This window comes from Electrona antarctica, assembly GCF_951216825.1.
Source record: "Electrona antarctica genome assembly, chromosome: 4".
Lineage (NCBI taxonomy): Eukaryota > Metazoa > Chordata > Actinopteri > Myctophiformes > Myctophidae > Electrona > Electrona antarctica.
Window position 1 is genome coordinate 45119911 of NC_136809.1, and position 16846 is coordinate 45136756.

The 16846-nt window shown below is 42.9% G+C and overlaps 2 protein-coding genes across 2 annotated transcripts in view; both read right to left on the reverse strand.

Moving 5' to 3' along the window:
* ank2a (ankyrin 2a, neuronal) overlaps positions 1 to 16846 on the reverse strand; it is a 149134-nt gene that overhangs the window by 63713 nt on the left and 68575 nt on the right. The window contains exons 40-44 of the mRNA XM_079499903.1: positions 9763 to 9840; positions 9381 to 9512; positions 8492 to 8632; positions 6777 to 6990; positions 6128 to 6206 (exon numbers count right to left, since the gene is read on the reverse strand). Coding sequence (XP_079356029.1) covers positions 6128 to 6206; positions 6777 to 6990; positions 8492 to 8632; positions 9381 to 9512; positions 9763 to 9840 — 644 coding nt within the window. The remainder of the gene's footprint in view (positions 1 to 6127; positions 6207 to 6776; positions 6991 to 8491; positions 8633 to 9380; positions 9513 to 9762; positions 9841 to 16846) is intronic.
* Positions 10750 to 16113, reverse strand: LOC306922109 (uncharacterized protein; the record flags this gene model as incomplete). The annotated part of the gene is made up of 3 exons (XM_079499502.1): positions 10750 to 10859; positions 11418 to 11510; positions 14916 to 16113. The coding sequence occupies 3 exons, from the start codon at positions 16111 to 16113 to the stop codon at positions 10750 to 10752; spliced, it is 1401 nt and encodes a 466-aa protein (XP_079355628.1).

Below are 16846 nucleotides of genomic sequence, written 5' to 3' on the forward strand. Positions count from 1 at the left end.
GTGAGGCTACAGACCCTGGGGAAGATGGTCTAAAGTCTGCCAACCAGTCCTGCAACTGTGAAAACTGAAAATCTGAGGACATTGACTCTGGGGAAAGGGGCCTCTCATGAGATAGCTGTTCCATGTCTGCTAAAATGGATTCTGGAGAATCTGGTCTAACTCGTTCAAACAGGCTTTCAAGACATATATCGGCATCTTCCCAATCTGATGTGTCTGACACCGGTGAAGTCGACCTATTTGCTAAATATCCAAAATCAGAAGCATAAACCTGCCATTTGAATTGAGGTATGGGAGAGTCAGGAGAGAGGGGACTATATTCATCCAGAGATGGTGCGGAGTCAGTGGACTGAGGTCTTAATTCAGTCATCCAATAGTTGAGGAAAGATTGATTGTAATCATCGTGGGATGACCATGATTCAGGGGAAAGAGGTCTGATTTCATGTGCTTCCTTTTGAACACTAGGATCTTCCTCTTTCAATTGGGCTGTATCTTTCACAGCATCTGCATAGCTTAGCGGTTTCACTGCTGACAGAATTCTCAAAGCAGCTACAGAATCGTTCATTTGCAACGTTTTCTCGTGTGATGTGAATGAGTCTGGTGAATCTGGCCTGCTTTCATCAAACAAGTCCTCCAAACAATAACCAGAGTACTCAATATCTGACACCATAGACCGAGGTGACTCAGGTCTACCTCCAGTATACTGTAAGTAGTAATTACAATGTTGATCGCTGACTTGGCCAACTGTCGGGTGGTCAGACAAGTGACACTCGTCAAGTGAGGCCACAGACCCTGGGGAAGATGGTCTAAAGTCTGCCAACCAGTCCTGCAACTGTGAAAACTCAAAATCTGAGGACATTGACTCTGGGGAAAGGGGCCTCTCATGAGATAGCTGTTCCATGTCTGCTAAAATGGATTCTGGAGAATCTGGTCTAGCTCGTTCAAACAGGCTTTCAAGCCATATATCGGCATCTTCCCAATCTGAAGTGTCTGACACTGGTGAAGGCGACCTATTTGCTAGATATCCAAAATCAGAAGCAAAAACCTGCCATTTGAATTGAGGTATGGGAGAGTCAGGAGAGAGGGGCCTATATTCATCCAGAGATGGTGCGGAGTCAGTGGACTGAGGTCTTAATTCAGTCATCCAATAGGCGAGGAAAGACTGATTGAAATCATCGTGGGATGACCATGATTCAGGGGAAAGAGGTCTGATTTCATGGGCATCCTGTTTAATGCTAGGATCTTCCTCTTTCAATTGGGCTGTATCTTTCACAACATCTGCATAGCTTAGAGGTTTCACTGCTGACAATATTCTCAGTGCAGCTAGAGAATCCTTAATTTGCTGAGTTTTCTCGTGTGATGTGAATGAGTCTGGTGAGTCTGGCCTGCTTTCATCAAACAAGCCCTCCAAACAATAACCAGAGTACTCAATATCTGACACCATAGACTGAGGTGATTCAGGTCTACCTTCAGTATACTGTAAGTAGTAATTACAATGTTGATCGCTGACTTGGCCAACTGTTGGGTGGTCAAACAAGTGACACTCGTCAAGTGATGCCACAGACCCTGGGGAAGATGGTCTAAAGTCTGCCAACCAGTCCTGCAACTGTGAAAACTCAAAATCTGAAGACATTGACTCTGGGGAAAGGGGCCTCTCACGAGACAGTTGTTCCATGTCTGCTAAAATGGATTCTGGAGAATCTGGTCTAGCTCGTTCAAACAGGCTTTCAAGACAAATATCGCCATCTTCCCAATCTGATGTGTCTGACAAAGGTGAAGGCGACCTATTTGCTAGATATCCAAAATCAGAAGCAAAAACCTGCCATTTGAATTGAGGTATGGGAGAGTCAGGAGAGAGGGGCCTATATTCATCCAGAGATGGTGCGGAGTCAGTGGACTGAGGTCTTAATTCAGTCATCCAATAGGCGAGGAAAGACTGATTGAAATCATCGTGGGATGACCATGATTCAGGGGAAAGAGGTCTGATTTCATGGGCATCCTGTTTAATGCTAGGATCTTCCTCTTTCAATTGGGCTGTACATTTCACAACATCTGCATAGCTTAGAGGTTTCACTACTGACAATATTCTCAGTGCAGCTAGAGAATCCTTAATTTGCTGCGTTTTCTCGTGTGATGTGAATGAGTCTGGTGAGCCTGGCCTGCTTTCATCAAACAAGTCCTCCAAACAATATCCAGAGTACTCAATGTCTGACACCATAGACCGAGGTGACTCAGGTCTTCCTTCAGTATACTGTAAGTAGTAATTACAATGTTGATCGCTGACTTGGCCAATTTTTGGGTGGTCAGACAAGTAGAACTCTTCAAGTGATGACACAGACCCTGGGGAAGATGGCCTAAGTCCTGCCAACCAGTCCTGCAGGTGTGAATGATCCAAATCTGAAGATATTGACTCTGGGGACATGGGCCTGTTACTAAACCTCTGCTTAAACTCACATAATTTCGGAGAATCTGGTCCAGCATGTGATTGAACAGACTCCATTCTGAAGTCAGTCTTCCATTGGACCAGAGAAGACTGATGTTCTGTACTGTTGGATTCAGCATCCAGGTTTAATGTCAGTGTCTTCGGAGAGATTGATTCCATGAACCTTAAATCATATTTGGGTCTGTGAACAAAGTTAAACACCACTGGTTCGGATGATGGTGTTACATGTTTAACTTGACCAGAGTCTGAGTAGGGATCATTAGCATTTGAGTAATCATCTGATGACTGAGTATCTTGTGGTGTAGGCCTGGTCTGTATAGCAACTCTGTGCTCATCTGAAATCATTGAGAGTGGTGATGATGGACTACTTCTAGAGTAATGCAAATAGTAATAAGAGTATTGATTCTTAAGTTTGCCACAAATTGATGGCGAAAGACTGTATCCGTCAGCTGATGCTATGGATTCTCGTGATGATACAGGTGTATTTTGTCTATTCTCATCAGTCATGGTTTTTGACTTTGGATATTCTGATTCAGGTGGAAGTTTGACTTCAAGTTGCCTTTCCTTTTCACCTGATATTTCCGATTGTTGAATATGATTACATGGCATAGAATCTGCATAAGCTAGAGATTTTGGAGATGGCAGAATCATGGTTCGTAGTTTTTCATCATACGATTCAAGAAAATATACAGAGTTTTCGATTCTTGACAGAGGAGACACTGGTCTACTTCCAGAATATTTAATAAAATAATCACAATGTAGATTAATGAATTCCGATATTGCCAATTCAGGAGAGAGATGTCCCTCAGTTGATATCACAGATTCTGGTGACGATTGTCTAATATCTACCAACCAGTCCTGGAGATATGATGAAACAATATCTGTAGACAATGATTCTGGTGACAAAATTCTTTGACTTTCGTCTTTCCATAAACTCTCTTTACTCTTTAAATCTTCACTAACTGATTTTAAAGTCTCCAAAGATACCTCACCTGGCTTTCCTCCTGAGTATAGTAAATAATAATCACAATACTGGCTCCTTAGTTGTGCTCTGGATGCTTCAGAAAGTAACAGTTCATAGAATGAAAAACTGGATTGAGATGCCTCCGATTCTGGAGAGGAAGATCTGATGTCCCTCTCTGACATCTCTGTTTCATGGGCATCTGGCTTGTTCCAAGACAATCGTTCCTTACAGCTATCTATCTCAGTGTAGTCAACATTCAAATGCAAAGGTAAAGAATATGCACTTGAATTTGAATGTAGATAGTAGTCTCCTGAAATGAACTGAGAACCTGGACTACTATTTGTGTTTAGCTCAGTCTCACAGCCAGGGAATCCTGTTCTATATGATGGTATCTGTAGCATAACAGAGCCTGGTGAATCAGCTCTATTCTCATAATACAGCTCGTGTAGACTTAAATCAGCATAATCTACATCCGACATCGTTGAATCTGGAGAATTTGATCTATCTGACCAAATAGAAGACTGATCCGCGAGCAAGAAACATGTAAATTGGGGGACAGGAGAGTCAGGAGACAGGGGTCTGTATTCATCAAGTGATGCGAGAGAAGCAGGTGAATCTACTCTTTCCTCTTGAGTTAATCCTTCCAGACAAATATCTGAATATTCCCAGTCTGAAGTTTCTAACTCTGTTGAAGCTGACCTATTTCCTGAGAAAAGTAAATAATAATCACAACACAGATTGTTGTATTGGGGAACCGGTGAGTCAGGAGAAAGAGGCTTATGCTCCTCAACAGACGCAACCGATTCTGGAGAAACTGGCCTTGTGTAGGTGGACAAATCATCTAGATAAGCACGATTTCCATCATCTGAACATATTGATTCAGGGGACAGCAGGTACTCTGTAACAGAGGACAACTGTACAAAATCCCACTCCATCTCAGTGTCACTGTCTGAACTGACAAATTCCATGGAGTTAGCGAATGAATCATTTGAATCATTATATTCAGTTTCCGAGAACACAGATTCAGGGGAATCTGGTCTTTCTTGTGGAAACAAATCCTCTTGACATAAATCAATGTAGTCTGGGTGAAAATAGACTGACTCAGCAGAATAAGAGCTATGTGTAGACAAAGACACAGAATATTCTGGTAATAATGGCCCATACTGTGGAATGGGGGAGTCTGGGGAAAGACGTGTATATTGGTCAATAGATATGTCTGAGTCTGGTGAACATGATCTACTGTCAGGGAACAGGTCTTCAAGCCAAAACTCATCACAATCTATATCTGAAGTCACAGGTGAGGATGATCTATACTCCCCCTGTATCATTGGACACTCTGGTAGAGGTGGACTATACTCGGGCACTGGGGAATCAGGGGACAGTGACCTGTACTCATTCATAGATTCATAGGACTCGGGTGAACCAGAACGCAATTCCCCAGAGAACTCTGTAAGAGAATATGAATCTAGCACACTGTCTGAGTCTTCCCAACGACATGCTGGCTTTTCATACTCGTACATAGCTTTTACATAAGATGCTTTATATTCGAGAAAATTTAATTCAACCTCTGGTGATCGACGCCCATCTGAGAAATACATCTCATCATCTAACGAATCATCATAGTCTAATGAATCAGCATAGTCTGGAGATAAAATCCTCCTTTCCCCCAAAGGAGAGTCAGGTGACATTGCCCTATAATCACTAATTGACATCACAGATTCAGGGGATAACATCATAATCTCTTCTTTCTCAGAAATCGGTATAAATCGGTCATACTCATTTCCAGATGCTATTTCTTTTCCAGGTGCTTGTGATGTGAGTTGGGTGATGGGCATAGCAATGTTGGAAGTAATGGCCGTTTGCTTGTAGGATGTTTTTGCCCTGACTATTACACTATCACCATCTGGACTAGCAGAGAAACTAAGGTTCCTCTCAGTTGAGACAATTGCCATCGGACTAGATCCACTAGATGTCATAGTTTGTTTCATCATGCTGCACTTAGCTGTGTTAGTAGGCTCAGTGGAGTGTACTTTGTGTAATTTTGAAACCTCTCCAGGTTCGTCAATGAAGGACATGCTCTCGGGATGGGCGCCACTGTGCTCATGGAGTTTTGTATCATCTTCCTGATCACCTGAGCCCAGGGATTTAAGACTTGCCTTGTCATGACCATAAAGCATTCTATAAAAGTGGGCTCTGATCTCATCTATATGTTTCTGAGAGACCCTGCCTTTTTGATCCTCATCTCTGTCTTCTTCAGTCATAGGGCACTGCTCAGAAAACGTAGCCTTGCTTGTGCTAGGGGGAATTTCTCTGCCAGTGGCTTTATCTGACTTGGGCTTGGCTTTAGGAGTAAAGTTAAACAATTCAGTGGAGACATAAGAACCAACTTGTGGTGTATCACTAAAAATACCCCAAAACTCATTGAAGTCTGCCTCAGCTTGGTCTGATTCAGACTGGCTTAAACCAATGTCTTTAGGTGCAGATATCCTTATAGGTGATTGCCATTTCTCATCTTCATCACCTCTCACCAACTGTGGGCTCTGGCAGGAGTCATCTTGGACTTTGCACTCCGCATCAGCTTGCATTGGCCTGGTGACACCCCCTAGGGGTGTAACTGCAACACTTGGGTAACGTTGATTGTCTTTCCCTCTGTACTGGGGGTCATCTACCTTAGATCCTAGCCTCCACAGGGCTGCATCTTTTGAGCAAGGAGACACACTTACTTGCTCATTGATGCCATCATTAGTTGTAGATTCTCGTGCAATGGCATCCTCTGATGTCCAGGGGTTAGGGTTCAATTCACTGAAAGATAAAATAGGCTGGGTCATAAAATATGATTCGGCAGAAATGCTAAAGAGACAGACGGCAGACAGACAGACAGACAGACAGACAGACGGGAGAGGACACTGGTGCTGCTTGTTCAGCGCTCCTCCACCACTAGCTCTGTTATATACATATAAATAACGGTAATGGGTCGCACACACCAAGACTGCATTTCAGTAATTTATTCTTGCATTTTGGACAGGAGACCAAAATGCAGTGTCCACTGACACTGATGAAGGCTGGATAGCCGAAACGTTTGTCTCCTGTCCAAAATGCAAGAATAAATTACAGAAATGCAGTGTGTGACCCATTACTGTTATTTATGTGATATGATTTGAACAGGTAACGCACCTTAAGTCAGAGTGCGGTGGTCACATGAAGAGTTATCTAGGTTTTTATATACAACTTAATTCGTTTTTAGTTTTTTTCTTTTGTCATGCCATTGTTTTTAAACCCTGTAGTGTGTTACAAACAAAATGTATTTTTATTATTACGTTAACTTGTTGTGGCAACAATCTGACAATAATTAATAATTTTTAATAAACGTACTGTGGGATCTCTAGTTCCTCCAGCAGGTCATGGATGCTGTCTGAGTGGGTGTGTCCAGCAGCCTCCGCCCAGGAAGGCATGTCCAAGAGAGAAGCCACCGACAGGTCCTCTTCCGAGACAGCAGGGGGCGGTCTGCGGTCTGACTCCACCTCCATCTGTCGCACCATTCTAGGGCTGTCTACTTCCTCTTGTACTGAAGATAGTGCTACCGACACTGGCATAAAGAAACACAATCATGCACATGTTTATACATGTGTGCATTGTGCACACGTCCACACACATTTATATTTTAGGCATTTACTTGTTGCTGTCGGGCAGAGACCTTTTTTTGTAAATGAATGCCCTAGCTACTTTTGGAAATCTACAATCTCTGAAAACACTTCGCGAGGCATTGTAAGCTTGTAGATTGTCTTTTACACAATTTAATAATAAAAAAGGAGGAGTGTCCACCTGACAGCACCAATATACAAAGTGTAAGGCAAGTGCCATGATGACACCTATTCAACCAACAATGTAGGGTAGGTGCAGGTGGTCGAGTAAATAGACGGTTAAGAAGACAAGTATGTGCTACAGAGTAACTAGGATAGCAGATATACATCAACTCTCATCTAAACAGATGACTAGATGACTGTTTGGCGATTACAGTGTTATAAGTAGCCTTGCCGAGCCATGAGGCCCATAGGGCAGGAGCCTATCTCCTGTTTCTGTAGCGTGAGGCAGCTTGATGTACAAGTACACCCCCTGGACATGACGCTAGTATGTCGCAGGGACTTACCCCCAATCCAACCCTTGATGCTGAGTGTCAAGCAGGGAGGCACTGGGTCCCATCTTTAGAGTCTTTTGGTATGACCCGGCCAGGGATTGAACCCCGACCTCCCAGTCTCAGGGCGGACACTCTAACCACAAGGCCACTGAGCTGTTATAGTGTTATAGTGTGGTCTAAAACAGTGGTTCCCGAACTTTTTAGCACGAGATCTAGAATAGAAATTAGACGTTTACCCGGGACCGAAGCTAGTGAAAATAGCAGAAAGCATTACTTTGCACTATGTTGTGATCTTGTATACGGCTATTTTAACTACTAAATTGCCATATTCACTCACTTTCACTTCCGTTTTCCCGATTTGCAGACCTCCATTGTAAAAAAAAACAGCTTGAAGAAATTAGCTCACGCTGTTTATCTTTCGCCAGAAACGTTAATATTTCAATCGCGATGCGATGAAAAAATCTGATCAATCAAATCAGTTACGAACTGCGGATGGATGACCAAAACCACGGACAGCGCTCGTAGTTTCAGAGAAAACAGCGAGGGAAAATCCTATTTTAAATGGGACTCTATGGGAGCACGGTATTCAAGGCATTGCCTAGCAACTGGGCCGGTGTTAAAAGTAGATTTTCAGCTAAACCGTTTCATTTTTAATATAAAACTTTATCTCAGAGATTTCTCGTAGTTGGCATATAAATGGTGTACTGAAAGTCTGAGATTTCTCGTACTTTAAACAATTAAACATTTGTTTTATAATTTAGATTTTTCTTTTTATTAACTTCATGAAATTACTGGAAATTGAATTTGTTTCGAATTCATGAAAATGTTTTTTTGGGATTGGTTTCTGGCCAAAAGAAATATCCGCGACCCAAGGGAAACAGTGGTCTAAAACATTCAAGATTGTGCCTTTGATTGATTGTTTGTTTTGTGTTTTGTTTTTAAGTGTCCGTACCTTCACTGTGATCCAATGTCTTCTCTATCTCCGCATAGGTTCTCGATGTTTGCTCTTGAACAGACTTGTTCATTTGTGTTTCAATGAGATGGACGATGTCCATACGGTTGATCTTGGTCAGCCTCTTGATCAGACAGTCCTCTGTGGCCACAATAGCATTACATTAAAACATAAGCAATACATACAATGAAATCATGTTAAAAAAAGGAGAGTTTTCACCATTACTATCTATCACCATACCATAGCTATTTTAGCTAAGTGGAATATATAAAACATTGAAGACTGATTGAAGTAAATGTAAATTACATTGAGCACAAAACGTTGGAATGATGAATGGGTTTGTCAGTTAGGCCCAAACCACACCAATGATTCGCCATGCAACTACTTGCAAGTACTTGCGACAGAATGGTGCTTTAACTGGGAATATTACACGGCTTGGTTGAATGCTTGATTCCGATTGGTTAATCACAGAATTCAGCTGTGTTATTTCTTGATAATGCCTGCTCCGCTCTATAACAGACCGATGTCTAATCAAACGCTCGGAGCACCTGGCTGCAGCCGCTGCACTGCTTGGATTTTATGCTGTACCCAACATGACATGAAAAATAAAATGCATTTCAGGTCAAATTATCTGAGCTGTATTGGTTGCCCTTATTTAAAGTGGTACCCTCCTGGTGGTCATGGCCAGTGTGGTATGATGTTGGACTGTACCGGTTTCAACTCTTAGAGGGTGGGACTAATGTGAAATATGCACTGGAAACAAGGAGACCTAGCTGTGCCTTTGCAACGAACACACGGAAATGGCAAGAATCATGAAGTGGCCCAATACATCATTTACTAACTAAAAAAAGTGATTTTGGTGTTCAGTGGATCTGTGAGAACGATGTACCTGTGGCATGCTTTCCTTCCTGTTCAGTCCAGCGTTGCAGAAGGGCGTGGCTCTGCTCCTGGAGGGAGTTCGGATTCTCTGTCCTCACCAGCTGGATCTCATCCTCATTGAAGTCCAGCTCCCGTGCCAGCTCTAGCAATTAAAAAAAAAAAACTGGCTTTGTTAGTCTGTCTGTCTGTGCTCAAAAAATGAGCATGGTTGCTACGGTCACCCAGTTCACCCGGGTGTGATTTCATTACCTCAGACATTACGTCAGACCACAGCTGATCAGGCTATATAAGACCTTACACCACTCAGTTCACACGGGTGTGATTTTTTACTATATTAAAACATTTTAAAATAGTTCATATATAACTAAAATACATATGCCATGGCAGCTTACCAGTCCAGCTGAACCCAAGAAGGTCTGCAATGATGGCTAGTGTCTCCTCTTTCCTGTCAGCATCATCCTGCCAATCCACTAGAAATGCCACCGGAGGCAAACATGACACCAATTGTCATCATAGTTCATGATCCAAGGTACAAAGACAACACCGACTACAGCATTCAGCATTACAGGCCCCAGTCATCTTGAGTATACTTTGTCTACATGTACAGGTAACACCTAAGCCAGTGTTGTGCAAAAGTAGTAAAAATAGATGATCTACAAGCTTACAACAACCGTGACACGTTGTGAGCTTCTAGATGCGCTATTTTTGCAATCATTCAAAGTTTTCCACAATATTTGAATATTTTCACCTATGACCAAAATAGGAATGCCAATTTGAAAGTGGTGAAAATAGATTTGTAAACTGTGGCCTCTATGTTATAGGCTGTAACATGTGACATCAAATGGAATGGATACTGACACAATGGTGTGATTTTTCTTTTGTCATGCTCATGAGGTTAAGTGTTGGTGGTTTTCCTATTTCATCACAAAATGTGCACATCTTATAGGTTAACCACAGCATAAGCAATGAAAGCGCCATAGTAAAGTTGCATTAGTAATTAAGTAATTAATAAGTGGATAATATACGAAAACTGTGCTTCACAATGCCTACTCAAGCTACTGAAGAGCTACTGTAATAACAACGCCAGCCAATCTTGAGATTGTGTGTACATATACATACATACATACATATGGAAACAAAACAATAAGACAGACAAAATACACCACATGTAACAAAAGATAACATGAGAAACAGAAACATATGACACAATGAAAGACAGAAACATATGACACAATGAAAGACATGACACAATGACACAGCTCACGATAAAACAACACAACATGAAATGATTTTACGGTGGAAATATATCTTGAGAAAGAGAAAGAACAAAAAAGATTGTTTAAAAGGAGCATAGAAAGAGCAAAGGGAGGCGAAACCCATTAACATCTGGGAATACCTTGCGTATGCTCTGGAGTTTGGTCATCGCTGATTCTCTGCATCTGAGTTTCGACACTGTCATCCCAGATGGGCCTGGACTCAAATACATCCTCTGTGACAGAGGATGGTCGCACACGTGGCAAACGTCTGACCTCAGGATCCGAACTGTAACAAGCCTGATTGTCATATTTGAAGACAACAGAATCTGGACTCCCGTGATCAGCACTGTTGATATCCTCAGCATCCAATGACGACCTGTTAGATGGCTCCTCAGTCAAGGAGAGTTGATCTCTGCTAGCTTGAGAAGTGGAGGAGGATGAGTGAGGAGTAGATCTTTGCTTAGTAAAGACAGGGAGTCTGGAAGGAGGACATTTGGATTTCACAACGAGATGGTCACTGTCCGAATGACCTCTGTTGTCTGTACTACAGCCTTTTTCTGGCTCACCATCAACATCAGACTGAGCCCTGGGCTTTGAGTAGGTAGAATCATCCAGCTTAAGTCTCTGACCCTGGCTCCCTTCAGGTATCAGTGTGTCAGCTTTGATAGTTTTAGAACCTCCATTATCAATATATATATTGGCTTCTTCTGATATGACAGGAGGCGGTGCGCCCTCATATTCTGCTGGACTGTCAAACCCAACTGCAACGTCACCGGAACGTCCTACGTTACTATGAGTTGAAGCAGGCATTTCGATAACCGAGCACTGGTCCTCTTCATCTTCCTCGTCCTCTGGAGAGGATTCAGAGGAATCCTGTCTCTGTTCTGAGTAAACAGAGCGGGTAACAGTTGACGTGGCTGATTGAAGGTCAGCTATGGTAGAGTCTAGGTAGCCCAGTCCAAGATCTTTGGGGCTTTCAGCTTCACTCTGAGCATTCATTAGGCTCACCAAAGACGGTGGGGAGCCCAACTGAACCTCTGTGGAGCTTCCAAGATCAGACTGAAGGAGTGGGTGTTCACTTTCAGCCATATCAGTTGTGGTTTTAATGAGAGTTCTAGGTTTAGGAACTGGAACCTGTACATGGGAACCATCAGTGACAGATGAAAGTTGGATCTCTTGGAGGGGGATCTCTGTTCCAGGAATACTGTAATCTAGCATAATGTGATCCGTTTGATCTTCTCCAGCTTCCTCTGCAACAACCTCGTCGACTGGGTGTTCCCCTATGTGAAAGAAAGCATATCCATCTTCTTCAAAACTTCTTCTAGTCATGTCAATGGCACCTCCTCTGGTCATTTCAAATAGTTTTCCCTCCTGAAACTGAAATGGGCTGGGTGTCACCTCTTCAGATGGAGTTCGACCAGGTGTCGTGTCAGGTGTCCGTTTGTCATCTACAAGACCCATAATCCTCTGTTCCTCTGCCTCAACTCGTGCATTGAAAGCTATATCGTCGTCATCATCCTCACCCTCTTGGGTCGCACTCCAAGGCACTAACTCTCCAACAGCAACATCTTTCTCCAAGCAATGTATCTGTAGCATTGCATCCTCACTATCAGCAGCTACTACGTCTGCATCAAGTTCATCAGTGCATGCTTCTACTTTGGATGCCTCCTCGGTCTCTATTGATTTTGAACAAAGAAAGTGAGGCTCACTGATAGAAGTTGAGCGATCAGGCTCACTATGCTCATCTTCTGTTAAAGCTTCCACAGACTCCATATCTTCAGAAATGTCCATTTCTATTTTTGCTGAGGCTTTCTTAGACTCTTCACATTCTATATCAAACCTCTCCACCTCTCTGAGACTGGGAGTTAAAAATGGTGAACTTTCACCTGATCGACTGAAACAACCTATATCTGTACTTGAACTAATATTGGTCCCCTCAACATGTTCATGAGTAATGTCTGTCACATATTTTTCTGAGACCTCCTCTACAACATTGTGGGATGAAGGTTGTTTAACTAGGCTACCATCTATCACTAAGGCATCATCTTTTTCATCTCCAATTTCTGATATTGTAGAGACCTCAGAAGATTTACCATTGTTGGTTATTTTGGCATCATGTTCCATTTCATCAAACATTTTTATCTTAGCAGCCATTATAAACATATCCTCGTCTGGGGTAAATTGCCTTTTGGCAGCATTGTCCTCTTCTTCTTCATCATCATCTGTATTATCTTTGCCTGTTGAAAGACCAGCTGAATCAGACATTTTGAGGACACTACTCACTTCGCCATCCATACAACTTGTTGATGAGAGAAAAGCTAAGTGTTCCTTCCTCCCACTTTCCCCTTGGTGTGTGTGTTGAATATTGTCCTGCTCATTGTCATCTGTGTAAATATCTTTGTCATAAGCAAAACAAGACTTAAACTGGGAGGCATAATCCTCATGCACAGCTGTCTTTCCTGACAAATGGAATTGTTTGTCCTTTTCTTGAGTAGGACTTCCGTCTAAAGAGTCTGGACTGGGGGAGTCTCTGGTGGGGCTTGGCTCAATAGAGTCAGGGCTTGTCTTTGTGGATATGTCCTCTGTGATAGGGCTCGTCTCCAGCGAGTCTCTTTGAGAAGACTGTCTCCCTAGCCCATCAGAAATCACATTGTGCCGGGTCTGTAGGTCCACAGGTCTTTGTGGTGCAGTATTACTGGATGCTAAGTGCTCAATTTCAGGTGTTTTCTGGGCAGGTTCAATGATGCTATCTTTCTTGCTGTTCCTTGTCAGGACAATTTGTTCACAACTTTCATGAACAACATCCTCTATTGGATGGCTTTGGGACTCCACAGGCCTCTCATGTAGATATTGATTCAAGTCACTACTGAGTAGTGAGAACATGCCTGACATTTCTTTCTCCATTGTAGGTTGTTGGTGCGAAATCTTTCTTTCAATCTGGACCTCTTCAAACGGCTTCTCCTCTACGAAAGAAGGGGTTGATTCTTTGGCTCGTACCTCCTCTAACGGCTTTTCGTCTTTCTCTACATCAGTCTTATCCGCCATATCAATATTGTCTCCTATTGGTGTTTTGTCATCTGCCGTTTGAATCTTTTGCTTTTCATAGGTGGACGATAGCACCTCATTAGAATTGTCCTCTTTATGAAGAACAACTTCTTCCCACTTCTCCTCGACAACATCTTTCACTGAAGGCCTTCTGATCAGAGGCCTCTCCTCTAAGTACTGGTCCAAGTCACTGCTTAGCATTGATAGCATGCCTGAACTGTCCTTCACTGTCGTAGATGATTGATATGAGACTTTTCTCTCTATCCGGGCCTCTTCAAATGGCGACTCCACAGAGAGGGTAACTTCACTTGTTGCTATGTCATTGCCTGTAGTCTCATGTTCTCTCATCACAAAATCGGTCTTGCGTGTTGTATTGTCTACTGTGGACAATATATGTTCATCAGTGTATATGGTAAGAATCCCTTTCTTGCTGTCCTTTGTCAGAATGACTTGTTCAAATTTGTCCTGGACAACGTCGTTCTCTGGAGGCCTTCCGACAACAGGCCTCTCCTCTAAGTACTGGTCTAAATCACTGCTCAGCAATGACAGCAAGCCCGAACAGTCCTTCACTGTTGTAGCTGATTGATATGAGCCTTTTCTCTCTATCCAGACCTCTTCAATTGGCAACTCAACAGAGGTCATTTCTTTGGCCTCTACAACTTCAATCTTTGTTATGGCATTGCCTTCAGTCTCCGTTTCTGTCTTGTGTATTGTATCATCTACTGTGGACAATTTATGTTCATCAGTGGAGATGGTGAGAATTTCTTTCTGGCTGTTCTTTGAAAGAATGACTTGTTCAAACTTTTCCTGGACAGCATCCTCCTGTGGTTGGCGAACAGCAACTGGCCTCCCATCTAGGTACTTGTCCAAATCACTATTCAGGAGTGACAACATGCCTGACATATCTTTTACTGCCGGTGATGCCAGGTAATTATTTTTTTTCTCTATGCGTACTTCTTGGAGCTGGGGCTCTGAGTTCATTTCAGTGTTTTCCATCTTGGCCTGTATGAGTTTAGTGTCAGTTTGAGAAGGAATTAACTCTTGTGCATTGTCAATTGTTGCATATCCTAAAGTCACCTCATTAACTCTCATTTCCTCTGAATCTGTGGGATAAACATCTACTCCCACAGTGGATGTTAACTCAGGGCTCATTTGAGGGCTCATTGCCATCCCTTCATGTTTATCACTCTCTCCTGAGCTGTAATGTCTAATGTCTATGCTGGCATCTGAGAACACAGCCATACCTTCATGATTGAGACTCTCAGGGCTTTGGTCCTTGTCTGACATCTGATTTTCAGTCGGAGAGACAAAGTCCTTACTATCATTTTTCATACATTGGCTGAGGATAGAGACTGGACTCACATCAGAGTCAGAGTCCAACTGATAGTTCACATCCCCTGGCTTTGACGTCTGTTTGAACAACTGATACTCTGGACTGTCTTCAAGCTCAGCCTTTATGTCAGCACTGAAGTCTTCAGAGGGTCTGCGATCAGGGCTGATTTGCATGTCGTCAGACAGCCTCCTATAAGTCTTACTGGATGGTTCCTCTAACTGCACTGTGTTGAAGCCCTTCCCTGACAACTCTTTCTCCACTTTATCTATACTTTGAATAGTATTTGATTCCTCAGAGCTCTTTATCAAGTCTATTGCTTTCTCTTCTAGCCTTATGTTGTCAAGTGTCTTAACATCACTCTGTGGGAAAGAAATTGTAGGAGTCTGAGTTTGTAGTGGTGGACATTCTGTGTTGTCACTTTCAGGACTCTGTATGTTTACATACAGAGCTGATTCTGGTTTCACGAGTGAGCCAGACAAACCAGCCATGGCTTTATGTTCAAAAAGACCTGCTTTATTTTTTGAAGGGTCCTGCCCCGTCTGGAATGCTTTCATTAGTTCTCTGACAGACATAGTCTCCTCCAATCTCTCTGTCTGAGACCGGGGGGATTTAGGAGACTTAGGAATTTCAGGAAGTTCTGGCATATCTGACTCCATCTTCCTTGTGGCACTGAAAGATTTGGTTTGAATGACTGATGACTGAGGAAAAGACTGGCTTTGCTCCTCTTCAACTGTTTTCTGTATAGCTCTGATCCTATCCTTTATAGAACCAATAGATGTCTCAACCACACGAGGAGATTCTGGTGGCTCCTGGACCGGGGGAGGTGCAAGGCTAGTCTCCCCCAGAATAACATCCCCATCAAGGGACTCCTCAGAGCTCATCCTCTCCAACTCTCCCTCAGACATGCTGCATCCAGAGCGTTCCCTATCTCTAAGTTTTTTCCTAATTGGTTTCTTGATATTTGGTGGACGCCTTTTGCCATCACGCTTTAGAACAACCTGCTCAAATCTCTCCTGGATATTGTCCTCTTGAGAATCACTTTTCATTACAGGTCTTTCTTCTAAGTAATCGTCCATGTCCATACTGAGGTGTGTGACCATGCCTGACATGTCTCTGACCTCATATGTAGGAAATGAACGGCTCCTCCTCTCAATATAAACCTCTTCTAATACAGGTTCCTTACTCATAGAGGGAGTCTCCATTTCAGAGAGTAATACCCCGTCCTCTCTGCTAACAGTACCTCCTTCCCGTAGAATTTCTCCAACTTTACGCAGCTCCTCTTTAAACTGTACTACTATCTCAAAAGGCTCCCCTGTTACATTGTCTGCAATCATTCTCACTCCAGCAGCCCCCGTTTCATCGGCTGAGGTGGAGAATTCCATTGGTTCTGTTGTCAAAATGGCAGTCACTTTGATGAGGTCATGCTTCATGTCTGACACATCAGAGAGGAGGTCGGGGCTTGCCAGTGTTGCAGGGTCAAGAGGTTGATTGGTAAACGTCTCCGTTGATTCCGTTTCATCATCTTCCATTTAAAAAACAACGTTCACAACCAAAGAGGGTAAAGAACATAAGGGAGAAATGAAGTAGGGGAAGAGAAGACATCGGAAAACTGTGGTCAGGGCAGTGACATTAAAATTCATCTTCAGTTCAGAGAGTAAGGAGAAGACTGACAGGATACGGGACAAAGGAGCCTTGAGAAGGAAAGGATTTGGACAAATCCAAAGAGATTGGGAAGGGACAGGAGCAGCGATGGCAGAAGCGAAGCAAACAGAAGAGGCAGAGGAGGAACAAAATGATAGAATATGAAGAAGAAATAACTTGGGTGTTCATGTTTGACAAGTA